This window comes from Mastigoproctus giganteus, chromosome 3 (assembly GCF_048544385.1).
Source record: "Mastigoproctus giganteus isolate SK-2022 chromosome 3, ASM4854438v1, whole genome shotgun sequence".
Lineage (NCBI taxonomy): Eukaryota > Metazoa > Arthropoda > Arachnida > Uropygi > Thelyphonidae > Mastigoproctus > Mastigoproctus giganteus.
The window spans coordinates 75,135,942-75,157,633 of NC_143577.1; the positions used below are offsets into that span (position 1 = coordinate 75,135,942).

A 21,692-nucleotide genomic window follows, 5' to 3' on the forward strand; every position below is an offset into this window, starting at 1 on the left:
GATTATGTAAATTATCAAGTTCTGCAATGGAACATGAAACGTTTGGTGGAATATAAATGGAGACAAGAGTGAGATTAATCCCAAGAACAATACGAACGGCTATTGCTTCTAGATTTGTGGAAAGCTGAACGGGTTTCGATGGTACATTACTACGAACTAATATTGCTACTCCTCCTCTTGCTGGAGAATTGGAACATCTGTCACGTCTATATAGTGTATACCGTGAGAAGTGTGGGCTATAATTTGATGATAAATAAGTTTCCTGTAGACAAATACATGCAGGATCATGCTGGTGCATTAGGTATTTTAATTCGTCAAGATTACTTCTTAGTCCTCTACAATTCCATTGAATAATTTTCTGCATTACTTGGGTTTAGGTTAGATGGATTGGTCTGATCGTTTGTTTTTCCCTCGATCCTGTTTATATTTCTCTCGTTTTGAAAAGACTGGGCGAGTAATATCCATCTCATCATCAGCATGAAGCATGAGAACAGCATCATCATTGTCTAATTTCTCATCGGTTTCCATGGTTCGTTCAGTTGGTTTATTTTGTGTACGATGAACATCTTTCTCCTTTAATAATGTGCCTGAGTTTGGAACGTCTTGTTGTGGCTTGGATGGCTTTGTATTAGTAGAATTTGATGGACTTTTTGTCTTTGTTGCTGTTAGTATCTCACCATCCGCAAGGATGGATCTAGCCCATTGAATAAGAGATAATTTAGGAGGAATAGTAATATAAGTCTGTGTAGAAAATTCTTTAGTGTTTTTAACTGCATTGGAATATGTTTTGGCAGGGATCACATTTAATATTTGTTTACGTGCCTCTTGGTAAGATACATTTTTCTCTACCTTGTACTTCATTATTTTCTTTCCCGTTTTCCATAATTCGCAAGTTCTAGAATATGCGGGGTGAGTACCCTGGCAATTGGGACACTTTGGCGTAGCTGCTGTACATTCAGTTTGGGAATGGTCTGATGAGCCACACAGGGGACAGATTGTCTTACCTTGGCATGCTGTTTGAGAATGACCATACTTCTGGCATTTAAAGCATCTAAGTGGATTTGGTATATATGGTCGGATCTTACAGGAAAGGTACCCAGCTTTTACTGATTCTGGTAGATTCGGACTGCTGAAGGTAAGGATAACATTTCTTGTGGGTGTAAGGACACCATCTTGTTTGGTCATAATTCTTTTAGCACCGACAACACGTTGTGCTTTAAGTTCTTCGGCAATTTCTTCCTCAGAAACATTAAGGAGGTCCCATTCCGAGATGACTCCCTTTGAGGTGTTTAAACTTCTGTGCGGGGTTACCGAAATGGGAAGGCCTCCGAAGGTCGTTTGCTTCAGGAGTTGTCTAGAATGACTGGGATGGGAAGTCTCTATAAGAAGATCTCCTGAGCGAAGGCGTTTGACAATTTTGGGAGTACCTGCTACAGCCTCTATGCTTTTCTGCACAAGAAATGGCGATAAGCTACTAAGAGGTTTCGTTGATAACGAGTGTACAATTAGAAAAGCAGGTAGGTCATGTGAAGAATCATCTTTTTTGATTCTTTTTGCTTGAGATGACTCAAGTTCATGCGAGCACGTAGGCTCTACAGTTGGTGATATTAATGGATCCATATTTGCTCCTTTTCGCCCTGAGTATTAGATTAATACTCAGACTACCAGCCCCGCCACATGGAGGCAGGAGCGGTGCCACCAGTGACCAAGCGATAAGAGATTAGTGGTTAGTGTGTTAGAGAAATTGGTTATATATATATAAATATAAAAGAAAGGGTCTTTCCTTCCTTGATATGAAGCTTAGTTCTTTATTTAGAAAAAGCCAAAATTAAATAATTTTATAAATAAAGAGGGTTTTAACAATCTCTACAATCTGTCGCTTAGAGAAAAAACGCTTTCAAATCACTTTGGAAATATCGCTATGATCACTCGCTTGGCACTCGGGGCCAAACAACCAAGTAGCACTAATATCATCCCTATATACTGCATCCACAACATCGGATGGGAATTTGTTCCAACAACCAACTGCTCACTGGCTGAATGAAGTTTTAGCACATCTATTCTGCTGCCATCATTTTTCAATTTAAGTTCATGTTCCCTTAAGTGTGTGTTACCTGAGAAAGAGTAAAGATAGAATCAGTAATTAGTTTATTTAAAGCGTTAAACACTTCAATTAGGTCTGCTCACACATACCTAGTTTCCAAGTGCTGCAATTGTTCAAAGTACACCATTTCATATACAATAAACATCTGCTATAATATCTCCTGCTTATAGTGCTCTTCTACAGACATAAAAAAGGCAATGTGGGCAGATGAAATCTATCCAATTATATTAAGGGAGGCAACAAAGGAGGTAAGCAAACCTTAAGTCATAATTATGAGAGCATGTCTGGATTCAGGGGAGGTCTCTGTGGACTGGAGAAGTGCAAATATATCCCCAAATTCATAAAGGGGGATCAAAAGGTGGCATGAGTAATTACAGACTTGTTAGCTTAATGTCTGTTACAGGGAAAATAATGGTTAAATTACCAGTTAAAGAAGTAATGCAGGACCATCAAAGCATGCCATTATACTGCAATCACAGCATAGATTTGTCAAGGGGCAGTCTTTTTTAACAATCTGATAGGTTGCTATCATGCAGTGACCAAAGAACTGGACGCAAAAAAAATTTTGACATCACACATTTATATTTCAGGAAGGCTTTTGATACTGTTACATATAAAGGACTGCCGTACACACTGCAGTAATGTGGCATTAAGGGCAAGTTACTGTTATGGATAAAGGGATGGTTGAGAAGGAGTAGACAGAGAGCAGTTATCAGTGGACACTGCTCTTAGTGGACTAATGTAATTAGTGGAGTTCCCCAGGGTTCAGTGCTGAGTCCATTGTTGTTTTCAATATTTATCAATGAAACTGATGGAGTTATATCAGGCTTAATGCCTAAGCTTGCAGATGACACAAAGTTTGGCAGGGTGGTTAACAACAGTCATCAGGGCGAGCTCCTGCAACAAGCTCTAGGAAAATTGGGTTGATGGGCTGAGAAATGGCTGTTGAAGTTTAACATCGACAAATGCAAGGGAATCACACGGGTAGAAGTAACCTCAGAGTAACTTATAAACTGTGTGGTACTACACTCAGGGTAGTGGAGATTGAAAAAGACCTTGGGGTTATTGTGCAATAAGGCATGAAATTCTCTGAGCAGAGCAGACATGTTGCCAGGACAACTCATGAGGTTTTGTCAATGATATACAGAAACTTTGCTAGCAGGAATAAGGAGGTGATCATCCCTCTGTATAAGGCCATGGTTAGGCCACAACTTGAGTACTGTATATAGGTCTGGAGCGCTCACTTTAGAAGGGATATAGATTTGTTGGAACTGGTGCAGAGAACAGCAACCGCATTGGTGAAGAGAACAAAAGGGTGCTCTTACCTAGAAAGGCTTCAGTCCTGCAAACTGCAGCATCTTGAGACTATGCACCTGTGGAGAGATTTGATTGAGGTGTTTAAAGCCTTAACTGGATTGATTAAGCTGAATGTTAATGGAATTCTTCCACTTACTGAGATTACACACATGAGGAGGCATAAATCAACTTGAGGAAGAATGGTTGCAGAATAGATGTGGGGAAGTTTGCCTTCAGCCAGTGGGTGGTTGATTGTTGGAACAGGATTCTGGAAATGGATGGGTTGAATAAATTCAAGGTTTGTTTATTTGTTATTTGGTTTTTAGGAGCATTAGCAACTAAGGCCATATTGTGCCAGGGATATGCGGTGGTCGTTCCCTGACCTTTCTGCATCCTCCGTATTTGGTGGTCACGGGCTCAAACCCCAGTCTAATCAAGAAGTGTGTGTGCTACGCACTGCTGCTCCTGCCCACCTGGCTACGGAGGCGCCATAAATTCAAGGGTGAACTAGGCAAATTCTTGGAGGGTATGGATGGGTAAACTGTTTTTTTTTTTTTTTTTTAGCTGATGCTATATAAACTTGCTTTCTTGCATCATTTGCCATTACTACTACCACTACTGATGTTCTTTTCTTCTAACCCAATGGTCAATCCTATAAAATGAATGCTCTTTTTTTTTTTTTTTTTTTTTTTTTTACTTCTGTAGTTCACTTTAAATCCTTTCCCCTCTTTTTTTATGTCATAAGAAGGAATAGATTAGGATATAGTCCTCCTTCCTTCTGATTTTGGTAAATGATAGAGACTGAATAGAGTCTAGAAAATTTATGGCAGATCGTTTACTTCATCGAAACTGATCCTGGTGCAAGTGCATTTCTATACTTCATATTTAACTTGAAACCTTAAAGTTGAAAACTTTGTCTCTACCCTCATTTATCACTGCATTGATACTTTCTTCTGAGATTTTTTTAAATTTTCAATATTTTCGTCCACATTCCTTGCTGTTGTGGTAATCACTGTTTTGTGTGTGATCAACAATATCTTGTTTGACCAATTTGATTGGATACTATGATGTGGTCACAAAGGAACTGGATGATTTTTAAATCATATACTTGGATTTCAGAAAAGCTTTTGATACTGTTGCACATGGAAGACTACTATACAAATTGGAGCAGTATGGCATTAAGGGCAAGTTGCTGCTATGGATAAAGGGATGATTGAGTGGGAGAAGACAGAGAGCGGTAATCAATGGACATTGCTCTTCATGGACTAAAGTTATTAGTGGAGTTCCCCAGGGTTCAGCGTTGAGACCATTGTTGCCTTCTATATTATCAATTATATTGATGAAGGCATATCAGGCTTAATTTCTAAGTTTACAGATAATACAAAAGTTGGCAGTGTGGTTAACAACAGTAATGACAGTATGCTAATGCAACAGGATCTAGAAAAGTTAGGCAGACAGGCTGAGAAATGGCAATTGAAATGTAACATTGATAAAGGCAAAGTACTGCATATGGGTAACAACAGTGCTTTTTTTGGGACGGTTGTTTGTTTGTTTGTTATTTGGTTTTTAGGAGCATTAGCAACTAAGGCCATATTGCTCCGGGGATATGCAATGGTCATTCTCTGACCTTTCCGCATCCTCCGCATTTGGTAGTCACGGGCTCGAACCCTGGTCTAATCAAGAAGCGTGTGCTACCCACTGCTGCTCCTGCCCACCTGGCTACGGAGGTGCCTTTTGGGACGGTACGCAATGGTACAGTGTACCGGCACCTTTATTAACAGTGACATGTGACATTTGGATGCAGTGCACTTTGAAATTTGTAATATTTCGTAAATTTTTTTCAACTTTTCCCTACTGTTCAAATAAGCTTAAAATTATTTAACTAAATTTGCATTTTTTACTGTCTATTGTTAAGATATTTTCTATATAAAACTGTATAACCATTTTTATAATTCTAAATTACTCAGTCAGACCTCTGTTTAATCTTTTATAGCCAATTATTTTGACTTCCCCTTGGAAGTTACATTTAAAATAGTTTCCATTGAGCGAAGAAAATTTTCATATAGTAAACGGATTAGGAGAGAATTAACTCGGTATGCACTGTTTGAATTTCTGGCCTTCAGGCAATTTAGGCAAATAGTGCTGCAGCGCAAATTAAGAGAACTAAAGCATTCGACAACTTAGTGGTACCTGGTAAAACCTATCTGACCACCTGTCCCACATACGGAGGAGTCGCGCTAGTCAAGACTGAGCAGATCAAGGTGTATTCCCAATGGGCTCTGGCCCATCTTCTACTACTGCAGTGGTGTCCAACCTTTTCCCGTACAGGGACCATATTCAAAAAAATTCAAAGTTAGATTTCTTTAGTGTGTTACATTTTCCATATCTTGTTGCATGCAAAAGTAAAATTGAAAATATTCGAAAATTTTATTAAGTACAATACACAATTATATTTACTGAACAAAACATTAATGAGAATTTTTTTGATAATTACCAAAATTTAAAATGCTGTTTTAGTTCACTTTCCTCGCAGGCCGTAGGTTGGATACCTTTGTGAATCAACTGTAAGCTCTCCATTCGAGAATTAGAAAAGTGATTTTCTTTTAACCCGACAAATAATCATCTGTTGTTTGGTGGAAGTGCGTTATCCACATTTTTCCGTAAATTTTCGCTATCTCTGTTTACATGGCTTACCTGAATATCCAAATGACACCGACATTTTGGACAGTTTCAAAAAAAAAAGAAAGAAAAAAATTCAAATTTAAGAACTAGTGACAATACTGATTGACGAGAGACAGAAAATGAGGACAACGAAGGCATTAATCCTTCTAAACATGAATTGTTGGCATTTGGTGAAAGTGAAGTTAGAAAATTGTCAATTAGGTTACAGTTAAATGAAATAGATGCAAATCATGGATACTTAATCGATAAGAAGGTTTCGGAAGAATTGAAGAATTTGATGAATGCTCTGAGTACGATACCAATTTCATCGAGTGAATGTGAACAGCGATTTTCACAAATGAATCTGATTGCCCGCCCAATCAGCGCTTTGTTGATGACAAAAACAGTTTCTTCACTACTGTTTCTCAAAATTGTAGGCTCACCGCTGATCCGCTTCGATCCACCAAAATATGTCAATTGGTGGCTGCTTTGGAAATGTCATTCAGCAACCGACACACAAAGAGGAAGAAAAGAAGTCGGCATAGGACAGGGATCGGCAACCTGCGGCTTGCAAGCTGCATGCAGCTCTTTTAACACATAACTGCAATTCTTTAACTTTACAGCTCACACGAAGCACAATTTGAAATGGAGTTAGAAAGGACTTAAAAAAATGTGGAGGCAAGACTAAAATGTCTTAAAGCTGAAATTGAGGATTTGGAGAGGCAAAAGGCTGCCCTTGAAATTCTACCCAGATGGATGGCTAAAGATGAGTTTAAAATGCAGACCGAATTGTGTTTGATGCATAGTGTAGCTTGCCGGACCCATATATAAATTTGAAAATATTTGCATTTCGACTACTCTCAGTTTTTGGTTCGACATATTTCTGCGAGCAAATATTTTTGAACATGAACTATATTAAAAATAAATCAAGCAACTGTTGTCTGAACAATGTGAGCATGTTTAATTACGACATATTCGCATGATGTTGAGAGACACTTGCTCAAGAAGTTCATCAGCAAAAGTCACATTAACTTGAACCTAATTGGATGTTTGTTACGTTTTTCTCAGTATTAATAAATAATATTTCAAAATATATTTTTTTTAATAAACATCTTCCCACTCTATTCCATTTCTTAAAAAACTCTCGCCTTCCCCACTCCTCCTCTCAGCTTGAGCTGAGGTGTGGCTCTTCGGATTCTCTCTCTTTTTTAAAATTAGATCAAAAATGGCTCTTCACTCAAAAAAGGTTGTCGGATGAGAACTTAATAAAAATTTGGAATATTCTACAAAAACATTATTATGAAATTATTTTTACTTATGTTATTATTTTTTACTTATTTTACTTATTTTTTTATATACTTGAATAATAAATTTATGCTTAAGAGACTGTGTTAATATACTTAATCTGTTGCTCTTATTCTAAAAACATTACTACTAAAGTAACAGCATCAGGAAAAAAAAAATTTTAGAGTACTTTCATATCCTTTTAATTTTAAATTTTTCCCGATGGCAAAGAATGAGTACCGGCACCTATTTTCTTACAAAATAAAAGCACTGGGTAACAATAACCCCAGAATAACATACCAACTGTGTGGTATTACATTCAGGGTAGTGGAAATTGAAAAAGATCTAGGAATAACTGTGCAGTCAGAAATGAAGTTCTCTGAGCAATGCAGACACACTGCCAGGAAAGCTTATTGTGTTTTGTCAATGATATACAGGAATAAGGAGGTTTTTTTTTTTTTTTTTTTGTTTGTTATTCGGTTTTTAGGAGCATTAGCAACTAAGGCCATATTGCTCTGGGGATATGCGGTGGTCATTCCCTGACCTTTCCGCATCCTCCGTATTTGGTGGTCACGGGCTCAAACCCTGGTCTAATCAAGAAGCGTGTGCTACGCACTGCTGCTCCTGCCCACCTGGCTACGGGGGCACCAGGGATAAGGAGGAGATTATCCCATTGTATAAAGTAATGGTCAGGCTACATCTTGAGTACTGCATACACATCTGGAGGCCTCATTTTTGGAAGGATGTAGAACTATGGAGTGTGTATAGAGAAGGGTAATGATATTGGTGAGGGCAACAAAGGGGTGGTCTTAACAAGAAAGGCTTCAGTTCTGCAAACTCCAGCATCTGGACTCTAGGCCGTTGCAAGGTGATCTGATTGAGGTGTATAAGGCTTTGAATGGTTTGAGCAAGCTCAATGCTGATGGGATTCTTCCTCTTGCTCAGATTATGCATCTGAGGGGGCATAAATTCAAATTGAGGAAGGATGGCTGCAGAATAGATGTCTGAAAGTTTGCCTTTAGCCAGCAGGTGGGTGTTTGCTGGAACAAACTTCCATTTGTTGTTGCGGAAGTTGAAAGCTTAAATAATTTCAAGGAAGAACTAGACAAACTATTGGATGGAATGACTAGATGAAATGGGAGGTGTTTTGTATTTTTATTTGGCTGATGCCATATAAGCTTGCTTTGTTGTGTCATTTGCCACTGATAATGCTAATGCCAATAAATTTCATTAATGCAGAATTATTATTATTATAATGAATTATTATTATGAAGTAAAAATTTATAGCTAAAAAGCCTCAGACTATGGAAAAGATTACCGATGTACAAGTTAGTGGTTTGCATCATTTCTGTATGTAGCAAAAATAACGAGAATTATTTACAAGGCATCGTTTTGTTGAATCTCATATTGTGAATACCTTCACAAGTTGCCTGTAATTGTACTACTTTGAATAAGTAATGCTTCCCAACAGAGGAGAGTATTATTACTTATTCTCAGTGGATACGACCACTGAGATGGCAGTTTCGGGTCTAATTTGGACCTTTATTGGTGGCTTGGTAGGTACCCGATTGTATAACAACTGACAACCCATTTGTGAATTAACCCGATGTACAAGTTAGTGGTTTGCATCATTTCTGTATGTAGCAAAAATAACGAGAATTATTTACAAGGCATCGTTGCCAAATATGAGAGATGCCAAATGGTGTGATAGTTTAAACTAAGTCAAAATTTAGGGATAAAAGCCTAAAACTATGGAAACATTAACTGAAGTACAAGTTAGTGCTATGCATCATTTCTGTACGTAGTAAAAAAAAAAAAAATACTAAAGTTATTTTTAGGGAATTGTTCTGTTGAATCTCTTATCATGAATACCTTCACGGGTTACCTGTCATTGTACTACTTTGAATAAGTAACACTTCCCCAACCAGATATCACCAGACAGCTGTTTCAGGGCTATTTGGATCTTCATCAGTGGGTGGGTATAATTAGCATTAGTTGAGCCATATGATACAAGAAAGCAAGCTTATACAGCATAAGCCAAAAAAAACCTTCCAATTCCACCCATCTGGTCACTCCAAATGTTTATCTAGTTCAGCCTTAAATTTATTTAAGTTATCAACTTCTGCAACAACAACAGATGGAAGTTTGTTCCAGCAATCAACTACCAGCTGGCTAAAGGCAAATTTCTGCACATCTATTTTACAACCGTCTTTCCTCAATTTGAATCTATGCCCCCTCAGGTTCTTAATCTGAGCAAGGAGAAGTATCCCGTCAGCACTGAGCCTGCTCAAACCATTCAAGGCCTTATACACCTCAATCAGATCACCTCGCAGGTGCCTAGTCTCCAGATGCTGCTACTGCAGAACTTAAGTCTTTCTTCATAAGCACACCCCTTTGTTCCTCTCACCAATCTTGTTGCCCTTCTCTGTACTCATTCTAGCAACTCTACATTATTCCTAAAATGAGGCATCCAAACCTATATCTAGTACTCAAGGTGTGCCCTGACCATTGCCTTATACAAAGCAATAATCACCTCCTTGTCTCTGCTAGCAAAATTCCTATATATCATTGAAAAATCTCCATGACCTGTTCTGGCAGCCTGTCTGAACTGCTCAGAGAACTTTGTATCTGACTGCACAATTACCCTCAGGTCTTCTTTTTTATTCTCTACCTCCCTGAATGTAGTACCACACGGTTGGTATGTTTCTCTTGGGTTACTGCTACCCATATGTAGTACTTTGCATTTGTCAATGTTAAACTTCAGTTGCCACTTCTCAGCCCATCTGCCTAACTTTTCTAGATCCTGTTGCAGTAGCATACTGTGTTTACTGCCATTAACAACCCTGCCAACCTTTGTATTATCTGAAAACTTGGACATTAAGGTTGATATGATATCACTGATAAATACAGAAAAACAACAATGGGCCCAGGACTGAACTCCGGGGGACTCCACTAGTAACATTAGTCCACATAGAGCAGTGTCCATTTATTTACTCAACCATCCCTTTATCCATTGCAGCAACTTGCCCTTAATGCCATAATGCTCCAATTTGTACAGCAGTCTTTCATGTGTAACAGTATCAAAAGCTTTCCTGAAATCCAAGTATATGATATCAAAATTACTTTTTGCATCCAGTTCCTTTATGACCAAACCACATTGTAGTATCCAATCAAATTGGCCAGACAAGACTTCCCCTTAACAAACCCATGCTGTGTCTGAACTATTACTGCAGTCTTGTCTAGGTGATCCTGTATCATCTCTTTAACTATTGACTCCATTATTTTCCCCAGAAGAGAAGTTAAAGTAACAGGTCTATAATTATTTGTGTCGCCCTTTGCATCCCCTTTTTGAATTGGGGATATATTTGCACATCTCCAGTCCATCTGGACTTCCCCCAACTCTAAGGATGCTCCCATAATTATGGCTTAGGGTTTGCTTACTTCCCTTGCTGCCTTCTTCAATATAACTGGATAGATTACATCTGCCCCAGGTGCCTTTTTTATGTTTAACTTCAACAATTTCTCTTCCACTTTGCTCTCAGTTATTACAAAATCACTTAGTTCCCTGTTAGAGTTTGATAAACTTCTGGCATTCCACTCCTTGAATGACTGACAACCCAGTTGTGAATTAACTCAATAACATGAGATGTATGAAATGCTGTGATAGTTTAAACTAAATAAAACTTTAAGGCTAAAAAGCCTCAGACTATGCGCTAACCTGTAAATCAGTATTATTATCATGTTAATACTACATTTATCATTTTTATCACAGTCAAAATATTTGTAGATTAATTTAATAAAATCTTTTTAAAATTTTCATTATTTTTTTAATAGCATGCAAAAAAACAAACAAACAAGTTTTAACCTTTTTTTTATATGCTAACCAAAAAACGCAAACATATTATATTAAGTATGCAAGATTTCAACTATTGCTTCATAAATACTGCAAAAAAAAAAAAGAAAAAAAAGAAAAAAAGAAAAATCAGTGTTATCTACCAAAATATTCACAAAATATGAAAAATAGTCCCTAAAAATGGGGATCTCACTTATAATGCTCTTTAGGTTATTTCAGTTTATTCAGTTATTTTATTAAGTAATAAAGTTCTTGGTCTGTAAATATTGCTATAGAAGAAATGAAAAAGATATCTCTCAAGAACAACAGTAATTCACACTTAAGAAATTTTTGCTCCCAAAACATCAAAAATAAAGGCATCTCTTTCTAGTATAGTATACTATTATAATCTTTAATAGCAATAACAGCATACCTTTGGAGGAATTAGACAGATTAAATATGGGGCAATAGATAAAGGCCACCTAATCACATCTTCTGCAGACAATATCTCTATTCCAGCTGCTAGTATCCTTGTAACACCAATTCCATAGCATCCCATCTGTAACAATCTAAAATAATACAATAGAAATTATTTTTTTCCAAATTTGATAAGTGAAGAAATTCATAGTTACAGTGAAACTAATCGAACAATATAAATCTGAGAATACAAATTACTACATTATCAGCTGTTTTTAATCCACTGCAGGATGGATTGAAAACCTCTCCAGCAACTTTTCAGTTCCTTCGGTTTTGTGCAATGGCGATCCATTTACTACCCACGTACTCGTGAATTTCATCTGTCCATCTCTGTCATTGTCTTCCAGGTTTTCTTCTAGCTCCTCTTGGGTACCATTCTGTTATTTTCTTAGTCCATCTGTCATCATGTCTTCGAGCTATGTGTCCTGCCGGAGACCATTTTAGTTCTTTAGTTTTAATAAGAATATCCTTTATTTAAGTTTGCTGCCTAATTCATGTGTTTCTCTTCTTATCTAACAGTGTGATTCCCAATATAATTCGTTCCATTCTTCACTGTGTAGTTCTCAGCTTCTCTTCCATTCTTTTGATGAATGTCCAAGTTTCTCTTCCATAAGTCATGGTGGGGAGTATACATTGGTTCATTATTTTACGTTTCAGACAAATTGGGATATTGCTTCTCAGTATGTGACTATATTTCCTGAATGCTATCCATCCAAAATTTATTCTTCTCCTGACTTCCAGCCATTTATCATCATTACAGCTAATGATCTGTCCCAGATAAGTATATGACTCCACTTTTTCAATTACTGCTCCTTCAATGATTCTATCCCTTTCTGTGGCATACTTGTTCATCATTACTTTTGTTTTAGTCATATTCATCATTAGTCCAAAATCCTTACTAACTCTGCATAATTGACTAAGATTTTCCTCTAATTCTTTGGGATCGTGGCTTATGACCACAATGTCATCTGCAAATCGTAAATGGTTTAGGTATTCTCCATTCACATTGACTCCTTTCTGCGACCAGTCTAATCTTCTGAAAGCTTCTTCAAGGGCAGCTGTAAACAACTTCGGAGATATTGTGTCTCCTTATTGAACTCCTTTCTCAAATTTAAATTTGCTACTGTCTTTGTCTAGTCTAATAAAAGAGGTAGCATTCTCATATATTTTCTTCAAAATCATAATATATGGGGTATCAATGCCTTGTCTTTCCAGTTGTTGTTGTTGTTGTTTTTAGGAGCATTAGCAACTAAGGCCATATTGCTCCGGGGATATGCGGTGGTCATTCCCTGACCTTTCCGCATCCTCCGTATTTGGTGGTCACGGGCTCAAACCCTGGTTTAATCAAGAAACGTGTGCTACGCACTGCTGCTCCTGCCCACCTGGCCACCGAGGCGCCGTCTTTCCAGTGCCTGAAACAGTGCCTTATTCTGTATGGAGTCAAATGCCTTTTCATAATCCACAAATGTCAGGCATAATGGTATTTTATATTCATTTGCTTTCTCCATTAGTTGTGATATTATGTGAAGGTGATCCATAGTTGAAAATCCTGTCCTAAAGCCAGCTTTAGGACAGGATCTACTCAAAGAATTTTGAAAGTAGATCTACTCACACTTAGATCTACTCAAAGAATTTTGTTTTATGGTTAATTTTATACAGTAAATAACAATAATAAATAAGCACTTACCAACTGCCTTTGCAATATCATATGTCACAAAAGATGACTTCAGTTACAACTTGTTGATTAGTTTATGGGTGAAACATATACACTCAAACTTGGTTATAATGAGCATGGAAATAACAAGCAAAAAGCCATAATGATTTTAATTTACACATATTCCCATACAATTGCTCACTGCTATAATGAGCGAATTACACAGATATACCAAACAAATTTTGGTAACTATGCAAACATGCTTAATTGCTCGGGTAGTCGGAAAACCCCAATCCTTGGAATTGACAAAAATGAAATGGGCTACTTAGCTTTATGACCATCTGCGTCAGATTAGCAGCTGGTTTATGACCTTATCCTCCGGGGACGGGGGCTATGGCGTGCCGCTTTTCGCATTACCCTATTTACAGATTGCCTTGTATTCACAGAACCATAAATTTATTTTGGGACTTCTAAGCATTTTGGAAACAGGACTTCTAAGAACGTTGTATGCATTTCGGGACTTCTAAGAGCGTTGTATGCATTTCAGGATTTCTAGGAACATTGTATGCATTTCAGGATTCTAAGAACTTTGTATGCAAGTCACTTTATCATTTTAAAGTAAAATCAGTTAGAAATGAACCCTTTCTCGGGAACCATGTCTACTAACGAAAGAAAGTAGACATTTTGCTTGATTCGCAAAATTCAAAATTATTTGTGAGTTAGAACGTGGTACAAAATATGTTGAAATGTGTAAAAAGTTTTCTTTTTCCTCTTCAAGTGTATCGACATTGTGGAAGAATAAAGATGTTTACATATTGGCACTGGAAAAGAATATAACCGGGGGAAAAAAAAAAAAAATTAGAAAGTGCAAGGTTATAAACGCTGAGGAAGCATTGTTTCAATGGTTCACCACACAAAGAAGTGCTGGATTTTCAATAGACGGTCCGATCTTGTAGGCTCAAGCGGAAAAATTTGCTAAACAATTTGGACATGATGATTTTGTGTGTAACAACAGTGGGTTGGATGGATTTGAAAAAAATTATGTACCAGGTACATAATGAGTTGCTGCCGTTCTACTCTAAGACTGATAGTGTCACCGATAAATATCTCAGTGGCAGCCGTTAAAAATGTCTTTACTGCAGAAACTCATTATGAAACTAAAATTATGTGTAAAGTTATCATTTCGCATATATGTTCAGGAAGACATGTTGTATTATAATTCCGAAACCAAATTATTTTAGGAAATTGTCTTTTTGCCCATCCCCATTTCCTTTTCGATAATGAGCAGTAAATTGTGTAAGAGTTATATCTTTTAATGTTTTGCCCCGTTTTTCATATATCCTTTCCATATATCCAAAGACTCACTATCAACTTGTTGTTCATCCAATTCAGCTTTTGATTTACGTAATTTCTGACGCTCATGTGTCCATACCGTTGGCACGTATTCAATCGTTCTTGAAGACACGGACATTAGGTATAGTAATAAATACCAAACTGCCTCTTGTGAACCCATCTCTACAGAATTCAATACATCTACACTTAATACTCATGTTAGATCAGTTATATCCATATCAAGATATTCTTCTTGTAGCTCTATAATTTTCCTTTGCAGGTTGCTTATTCTTCTGTTAGTTTTATTCACATATTCAACTACATATGCTGCACATGAATATTCTTCTATGATAAATTGTAAATCCAAATTAGATTTGAGCACTCCTAAAATCCAAGGGCTGTAATTATTCATAAATTTCTTTTGCATTTAAGAAATACACGTGGTCGTTTGATACCAGCCCTCAAAATATTCTAATGAGTCATGCATTTTACAATATTTTTTGCAATAAGCTAATCTTCGATTGTTAGCTGTGGCCATCGGTATCAATATACGAGTTTGCGACATTGGCCAAAAAGGTGCTTCAAATCGACATTCGCATCAGTTTGCGTTATTATTTTTATAACAGGTATATTTATGTTCCTGTAAATTTGAATAATCTGAAGTTTTCTCTACAGAACATAATGCATCTATCATTTGGATTGCTTCTTTTATCCCACCTTCTTTTTCTTCTAATGGTGCAGAGGGTGCATTGTTCATCCATAATAATATATGTGCATGTAGACTACATCAATGTTGAAATTCAAGACGTTTAAAAAAATTCACAACATAATATTTCCCAAAAGGACTATAGGTTTTCGATTTTAAAATTTTGATTATACTCTCAACAATTTTATTAAAGTATATGGCAGACATTACGGAGTCTTCATTTATTAATGTAGCTCGTTCCAGGTAAAGTAGATCCATAACTTCATCGGTTGTAATTTCTCATTTATATCTGAATTTGTATAACATACACAGTAATACGGGCCATGATGGTTCACTTGCACTCAACGTCAAGAACATTGTAGGTTTTCCTAATTGACGAATCATGGCAAACACATCTCGTTTACATTGACTCCAATGATATGCTGAATTGGGAACTGGTTTTAGAAATGCCAAGTCAGACTAATTACTTGTTTATAAATTCTTTCGATTCCAATACAGAACGAGTAATGTTAGCTGTTTTATTCCTACTGATTTAAATGCAATTTGCAAATTTTCTGCAGTATGCATTTGCAAAATTTTCATTGCCATATATAGTAAATGTTGGGGAGTTACTCCACAATGATTAGATCTACGAATTTCGCTCGATGCCATTATAAAGGGAGTAATTTTCAATCCATTTTTAAATTTTCGTGCATGTCCCAAATGTATAGCTGGAAAAGAAAGTTCTTCTGCATGTACAGTAATACCCCGACTTACGCGAACTCAGAGTTACGAGGTTCTTGATTTTTTCGTTTGGCAACACTGCTGCCCACTATCTTCAAGGTCGTTTTTCATATGCTATCGATATATGGTGCGACGGCGGAGAGTGAGAGCGAAAGATGAACAAAATTCAACTTTGCTGCCGCATGAGCTGCACACATATACAAGAATTTGTATTCCAACTGTCATATTTATATGTATGTGTTTAAATTTGTGCTCAACTTTTGTCAGAAAGTACATCATTTTCACGAGAGAAATGGAACGCGTTGGTCGAGCCATATATCGATGGCATATGAAAAATGACCCTCAGTGTTTCTCTTGCTGTGATATGCATTGGACGTGTTTCGAGCGAACTCTATGTGCACAATTACGATTCTACAATCGACGAAAGTTAAAATTGTTTTGTTATATGTTTTATAAACACTTAAAAAAACTATGTTGTTCAAACGAAGTAAATCTGATTCTCTTGCACCTAGTAAGAAAAGGAAAATGATATCTTTGGAATGTAAACTTAACATTATCAAGGATTTTGATAGCAGAATGAAAATTTGTGAATTGGCAAAGAAGTTTGAGCTATAGGAATCCACAGTAAGAACAATCATAAAAGATAAAGAAAGAATTCTCGAAGCGGTGAAAAATGCTCAATCCTTGAACTCAAGCATAATTTGTAAACGTCATGGTATTATTGCTGAGATGGAAACAATGCTGAAATTATGGTGTGATAATCAAGTAAAAGTGAAAAATTGTCCAGTCGATCAGAACACTGTGCTATCAAGCTAAGCTGATTTTTGAGAGGTTGAAAGAAAAAGCTGGGGAGGCAGGCAAAGATGAAAACTTTGTAGCTGGTAAAACGGTTGGTTCAACTGATTTAAAACTAACTGTAACTGGCACAGTATCGCAGAGAGGCGGCAAATGCCGATAAAGAAGCTGCGTCTTCTTTTCCTGAGACACTCAAGGCTATGATAGAAGAAGGTGACTATAGCAGTGACACCGTATTTAACGTGGATGAGACTGGCCTGTTCTGGAGGAAGATGCCTAAAAGAACTTTTATCTTTTAGGCATCTTGACAGTGATGGTTGGCGGAAATGCAGCTAGTGACTGCAAGTTAAAATCTCAAGAGTTTTAAAAAATATATCTAAAATTAGCTTACCAGTGATTTGGAAGTCAAATCATAAAGCTTGGGTGACAGCTTCCGTTTTTGAGGACTGGTTTGGTCACCACTTCATACCCGAAGTCGAACGTTATTGCAAGTCTAAACAGATTCCATTTAAAGTAATGATTCTTATTGACAATGCACCCGGTCACCCTCCTGCCACCCTAATTAATTTCGACCCATGTGTGAAAGTTGTTTTTGCCTCCAAACACAACCAGCTTGCTTCAACCGATGGACCAGGGAGTCATCAAAACATTCAAGGCTTACTAAACGAGGTGTTTGTTTGTACATCTGAATGAAGCTTTGAGACAAAATAGTGAGATATCTGTTAAAGACTTTTGGAAACAATTCAATGTTTTAGATGCCGTAAGAATCATTGAAGAATCTTGGGATAAAATTCACAAAAAAACATTAAATGGTGTCTGGAAGAAACTTTGTCCATTTTTTTTTTCAAAAACAAGACGAAAACAACACCAGAAACTGATCATGTCGCTCATGTGATAGAAGAAGTTGTTAATCTTGCAGGCAATTAGATTTGGAAGTCAATGGTGATGATGTCAACAAGCTGTTGGATTCACACAGTCAGGAGCTGACAATGAATGAGGCTCATAGAGATGCACGAGCAAAACGTCAATGAAGTATCCGACACTTCAGACCCAGTTCCACCAGAAAAGCACATGACAATTGCAAGCTTGACAGAAGGTCTCAGCTCAATTGAAAAGGGCTTAAAAATTTTAGAAAACATAGACTCCAACGAAGAACGCATTATAGCTACAAAGCAAGGAATAAAAAAATTATTAGCTTGCTACGAAGAAATTCTGCATGAAAAAAAAAAGGTGCTGTGTTGTCAGACGAATTTGTTCGATTTTATGAAGCCATTGACATCGAAATAACTTTTTTATGTAACTCATTTATTTTTTTAATACATATTTTGTATAAATATGTATAAAGAACTGCAATTTTATTAAATATTTTTATTCTAAACTAGTGTTTTTGTTAGTTCTTGGTCCCAATTAAACAAAATTTATGTATTTATATGCAAAGTTGTACCCCGACTTATGCGAATTCAACTTAAGTGATTTTCGTCGGACCCACCTATCGCGTAACTTCGGGGTATTGCGGTATATCAAATATGAAACTTGTTAAGAGATGATTTCTGACCCGGTGCTATACATTTGGGATATTTGAAGATAAATATTTATCTTCAAACCATAATAATGTTTATAATGTTTGTTATTGAATTATCAATAGTTCATCATCAATGTTGACAGGTTCCACAATTTCATTTGAATGTTCCTGTTCACTATCATCATTTATCCCCAAGAAATGTCACTCCCTTTTATGCCATAGAATTTATACAAAGGTGAATTTATCAAATACTGTAACCATATTTTCACTATTTTCTACTGCACACATCCTTGTAGATATGATTTATGTATGAGTCTTCGTTTTATATGTACATTAATGACATAATCATCATCTAATTCTCTAGGTAATTGATGAACCATTGTATTTACGTTAACTGATACATTTATTACTTGTCCAATGATCCCATATTGTTCATGTTCATAACATAAACGACAAATTTGCATAAAGGGTAATCTTGGTGGTATCAAACGCTCAGTTACAACGTCCAGTGGAGGCAAATGAGTAGGATATGTTGGATATATAAATCCATTTGATGTGGCCATAGTTGGTATCCTTCCCTCTTTTAATGAAGTATGACATGTATTACACATCATGAAAGTACTCACTTCTTGTAAATGAAATTCATTTTGAAGTAATTCATATGAAGTTGTTGGAAATGGTTTCAAATCTAATCAAAACCATAAACGATCACAAACATTACAACTAAATCCAAATGGGTTTTTATACACTAGTTTTTCAAACTCACTGTCAGCTCATGTTGGAGATCGATTCCTCCCACGTTTTTGCCTAATGGAAGCCTGACTAAAACATGGGAGGAATCGATTGCAAACATCCTTAGTGCTATCATCCATGAACCACCAAATATCCTTAATGAAAAACAGCAGGTAATATTCCAGGCAAACCAAACATATAGAACCCAAGAAATAGCATTAGCATTAGCATTAGCATTAGTAGAGGCATTTGATGCAAGAAAGCAAGCTTATGCAGCATCAGCCAAAAAAAAAAAAAAAAAAAAAAAAGTAACATAAATAAATAAAAATAACCACTTCCACTTCACCCCTCTGTTCGTTCGAAATACCTGTCCAGCTGAGCCTTAAACTTATTTAGGCTATCAACTTCCACGACAGGGGATGGAAGTCTGTTCCACCCACCAACCACCCGCTGGCTAAAGGCAAATTTCCGCACATCTATCCTACATCTGTCTTTCCTCAATTTGAATTTATGCCCTCTCAGGTGATTTTTCTGAGCTAGAGGAAGAATCCCATCAGCATTGAGCATGCTCAAACCATTCAAGGCTTTGTACACCTCTATCAGATCACCCCGCTGGTGCCTAGTTTCCAGACACTGTAATTTGCAAAACTTAAGCCTTTCTTCGTAAGAGAACCCCTTTGTCCCATTCACCAATCTAGTTGCCCTTCTCTGTACTCGTTCCAGCAGCTCTACATCCTTCCTGAAATGAGGCCTCCAGGCCTGTATACAGTACTCTAGGTGTGGCCTGACCATTGCCTTATACAAGGGAATAATCACCTCCTTATCCCTGCTAGAAAAATTCCTATATATCATTGACAATACACCATGAGCTACTCTCGCAGCTCGTCTGCACTGCTCAGAGAACTTCATATCTGCCTGCACCACCACCCCCAGGTCCCTTTCATTCTCTACCACTGTCAGTGTAGTACCACAGAGTTGATACGTTGCTCTGGGGTTGCTGTTTCCCATATGTAGTACTTTACATTTGTCAATGTTAAACTTCATTTGCCACCTCGAAGCCCATCTGCTCAACCTTTCCAAATCCTGTTGCAGCAGCATAGTGTCAGTAGTGTCCTTGACAACCCTGCCAACCTTCGTATCGTCTGCAAACTTGGACATTAAGCCTGATATACCATCATCAATATCATTTATAAATACAGAAAACAATAAAGGCCCCAATACTGAACCCTGAGGGACTCCACTAATAACATTAGTCCACGATGAGCAGTGTCCATTGATTACCACTCTCTGTCTTCTCCCCCTCAACCACCCCTTTATCCATAGCAGCAACTTGCCTCCAATGCCACACTGCTCCAATTTGTGCAGCAGTCTTCCATGTGCAACAGTATCAAAAGCCTTTCTAAGATCCAAGTATATAATATCAAAGTTATTCCCTGCATCCAGTTCTTGTGTGACTGCATCATAGTATCCAATCAAATTGGTCAGGCAAGACTTCCCCTTAACAAAACCATGCTGTGTCCTAGCTATAACTGAAGTCTTGTCTAGATGATCCTGCAGTGCTTCTTTCACCAGTGCCTCCATTAATTTTCCGGGAACAGAAGTTAAACTCACAGGTCTATAATTACTTGTGTCAGCCTTTGATCCCCCTTTGTGAATTGGGGTCACATTTGCACATCTCCAGTCAATGGGTACCTCCCCTGAGTCCAAGGAAGCTCTCATAATTATGGCTAAGGGTTTGCTTACCTCCTTTGCTGCCTCCTTTAGTATAACTGGATAGATCCCATCCACCCCAGGTGCCTTTCTTGTGTTTATCTTCAACAATTTCTCCTCCACTTTGCTCTCAGTTATTACAAGATTCTCTAGCTTACTGCTAGAGTTGAATACACCTCTGGCATTCCCCTCGCTGAATAACTCCTCGTGTGTGAATGTCAATGCAAAATATTCATTTAGTTTGTTAGCTACCCGAGCAGGGTCATCAATAGTTGACCCATCGATCTCAAGTGGACCAATCTGATTCATCCCCTTCCTTCTAGAGTTTACATAAGTAAAGAACTCTTTGCTGTTTTTCTTCGCATCCCTTGCCAAGGATCTCTCGTAATCTGCCTTCGCCTGCCTAACCTCCTTTGTAACTTGGTTACAGATCAACTTGTATCTATCATAGGCATCCGTGTCACGTGTTAATTTGTATGTATCCCATGCATTTTTCTTCTCTGCCATATGCCTCATTAGTTCATCTGACAACCATTTAGGCCTAAACCTTGAACAATATTTCTTAGTTGGTATGTAAAGCCTAGTAGCTTCCACGATAAGTTCTTTGAATGCTTCCCATTTTGAATTTGCTGTTGGCAATATCATCAGTTGATCCCACTGTATAGAATTTAAATACTGTCTCAGTCCATTGTAGTCGCCTTTACGAAAGCAATACCCCTTCCCTTTACCCCTAATGGTAGTTACCTCTTTGAGTAACTCCCACTTCAGCACACTGTGATCACTGCCACCAAGTGGTTCATTTATCTGCAGATTCTTAATCCATGAAGAATCACTACTGATAATCAAATCCAGAGTATTACTCCC

General features: G+C 37.3%; 1 protein-coding gene across 1 annotated transcript in view; it reads right to left on the reverse strand.

Annotated features, from left to right (window-relative positions):
* ProRS-m (prolyl-tRNA synthetase 2-like protein, mitochondrial) overlaps positions 1 to 21,692 on the reverse strand; it is a 293,464-nt gene that overhangs the window by 48,736 nt on the left and 223,036 nt on the right. The window contains exon 12 of the mRNA XM_090370015.1: positions 11,611 to 11,746. Coding sequence (XP_090226141.1) covers positions 11,611 to 11,746 — 136 coding nt within the window. The remainder of the gene's footprint in view (positions 1 to 11,610; positions 11,747 to 21,692) is intronic.